The sequence below is a fragment of the Salvelinus fontinalis genome, chromosome 42 (assembly GCF_029448725.1).
Source record: "Salvelinus fontinalis isolate EN_2023a chromosome 42, ASM2944872v1, whole genome shotgun sequence".
NCBI classification, from domain to species: Eukaryota; Metazoa; Chordata; class Actinopteri; order Salmoniformes; family Salmonidae; genus Salvelinus; species Salvelinus fontinalis.
The window spans coordinates 23935248-23938160 of record NC_074706.1 but is presented as its reverse complement, the minus strand read 5'-3'; the positions used below and the strand labels follow the sequence as shown (position 1 = coordinate 23938160).

Below are 2913 nucleotides of genomic sequence, written 5' to 3'. Positions count from 1 at the left end.
ATGGTGCCACATTGAAAGTTACTGAGCTCTTCAGTAAGGGCATTCTACTGCCAATGTTTGTCTATGGAGATTGCATGGCAGTGTGCTCGATTTTATACACCTGTCAGCAATGGGTGTGGCTGAAATTGCAGAATCCACTCATTTGAAGGCGTGTCCACATACTTTTGTATATATTGGATTATCTAGTCCACCGGGCCTGCACCAATGGGTGTGAGGCTATTAGATATTTAACTGTGTGTTTCACACTCCAGCCAGAGAATGGCAATAATACGCAGTACAGCGTGTAGTCTGAAGGAAACGGACAAGAAGTAAACGGAAGAGACGAAGAACAACTTCCACGTTAGCGTTTTTATTTAGACGTTTTAACGTCCTGGAACTCAAAATATGATTAATTTAACTGCACATCATCATCCCATGTTGTGTTTAGTTCGAGTTGGAGACAGGATTTGTTTGATAGCTAACTAGCTAGCTGCTAAAGTTAGCCAACAATGGCTAACTGTATGATTTTTCGCACTCAAATAGCCTCCATCATGGAGGTTCTAGCGAATGCAGCCGTGGCAGAGATCTGTAAACTCGTAGACGACGACTATGCAGTGTTTCGTTTGGAAATAACTCAAAGCCAGAAAGAAAACAGGGCATTGCGGAGGAAACTACTGGAATCGAAGGTTGTACGGGAGCGCGCAGAAAGGACAGCGCGAGAGCGCGTCCTCGCCAGTCGCCCCAGTAGTGCCAAGATCCTCGACCGATACAAAGGAATGGCAAGAGGTACATTTAGACGAAGGACGAGGATGCACGGCCTTAAGCCGTTCATAGCGTAACGTCAGTGCCTGTCAACCCTTTCACCAATGCACATATGTTCAGATGTGTTACCCCCAGAATTAGGTCTGTATATAGCGCTTTTAATTACAAGTAGAATCGCACAGTCGCTTTAAAAACAGAAAACAATTGAACAAAACAAATGTAGGGATCTGGCAGTTCTTGGGAGATGGTCTTCGAAAGCTTTGATTAGTGAAAACATTTTATTCATATTTTTTGCTAATGTGTAAAAATGAAACAGACACCTTATTTACATAAGTATTCAGACCCTTTGCTGTGAGACTCGACATTGAGCTCAGGTGTTCCCTGTTTCCAATGGTCATCCTTGAGATGTTTCTACAATTTGATTGGAGTTTACCTGTGGTAAATTCAATGGATTTGGAAAGGCACACACTTGTATATAAGGTACCACATTTGACAGTGCATGTCAGAGCAAAAACCAAGCCATGAGGTCGAAGGAATTGTCCGTAGAGCCCCAAGACAGGATTGTGTCAAGACACAGATCTGAGGAAGGGTACCCAAAAGAATTATGCAGCGTTGAAGGTCCCAGGAACACAGTGGCCTCCATCATTCTTAAATGGAAGAAGTTTGGAACCACCAATACTCTTCCTAGAGCTCACCACCCGGCCAAACTGAGCAATCGGGGGAGAAAGGCCTTGGTCAGGGAGGTGAACAAGAACCCAATAGTCACTCTGACTAAGCTCCACAGTTCCTCTGTGGAAATGGGAGAACCTCCCAGAAGGACAACCATTTCTGCAGCACTCCACCAATCAGGCCTTTATGGTAGAGTGGCCAAATGGAAGCCACTCAGTAAAAGGCACATGACAGCCCGCTTGGTGTTTTCTAAAAGGCACCTAAAGTTTCTCAGATCATGAGAAACAAGATTCTCTGGTATGATGAAACCAAGATTTAACTCTTTGGCCTGAATGCCAAGCGTCACTTCTGGAGGAAACCTGGCACCCTCCCTACGGTGAAGCATGGTGGTGGCAGCATCATGCAGTGGGGATGTTTTTCAGCGGCAGGGACTGGGAGACTCGTCAGGATCGAGGGAAAGATGAACGGAGTAAAGTACAGAGAGATCCTTGATGAAAACCTGCTACAAAGCGTTCAGGACCTCAGACTGCGGGCGAAGGTTCACCTTCCAACAGGACAACGACCCTAAACAATCAGCCAATGCAATTCAGGAGTTGCTTCGGGACAAGTCTGAATGTCCTTGAGTGGCCCAGCCAGAGCCCGGACTTAAACCCGTTCGAACAACTCTGGAGAGACCTGAAAATAGCTGTGCAGGGATGCTCCCCATCCAACCTGACAGATCTTGAGGATCTGCGGAGAAGAATGGGAGAAACTCCCCAAATACAGGTGTGCCAAGGTTGTAGTGTCATACCCAAGAAGACTCAAGACTCTAATCACTGCCAAAGGTGCTTCAAAGTACTGAGTAAAGGGTCTGAATACTTATGTTGTAATATTTCAGTTATTTTTAATATATTTGCTAAAATTTCCCTAAACCTATTTTTGCTTTGTCATTATGGGGTATTGTGTGTAGATTGATGAGGAAAAAAACTATTCTAGAATGTCTGTAAAGTAACAAAATGTGGAAAAAGTCAAGGGGTCTGAATACTTTCCGAATTTACTGTACTGTAGGTAGTACAGCCAGGCTGGGCAGCGAGGTAGACATTGACAGACAGGCCACGGAGCTCTTCATCTGGCACCTCGTCTTCAATTGTCATAGCTCCTCCTTAGTAGGTAGGCTGGATCATCCACCACTGAAATGTAGCACCCACCTGGGTGATGGTTCGGTGACTGTAAAAGCACCAGTAAGACCACGATACCCTCTACAAAAGGGAGCCTCTGCATCCCCTCACACGGCTAGGAATTGGGGCAGGGGGCCAAAAAGAGATGCTGTTGATCTGGTGTTGCTGCATCATTCAAATCATATCAACGAGCTAGCAAGCCAAGACAAATATAAACTGACTTGCCAAATATAAACTGACTTGCCATAATCAGTTCTGCAATTCTGTGAGTTACCACCAGATATTTCAGGTCATTTATCAACACATTATCAAAACCAAAAGTTGATAAGAAATGCAATAAAAAAAA

The 2913-nt window shown here is 44.6% G+C and overlaps 1 protein-coding gene across 1 annotated transcript in view; it reads left to right on the top strand.

The window, feature by feature from the left end:
• Positions 1-239: 239 nt before the first annotated feature.
• Positions 240-2913, top strand: part of LOC129841218 (zinc finger protein 235-like) — an 8690-nt gene continuing 6016 nt past the window's right edge. The window contains exon 1 of the mRNA XM_055909380.1: positions 240-765. Coding sequence (XP_055765355.1) covers positions 489-765 — 277 coding nt within the window. The 5' untranslated portion in view covers positions 240-488. The remainder of the gene's footprint in view (positions 766-2913) is intronic.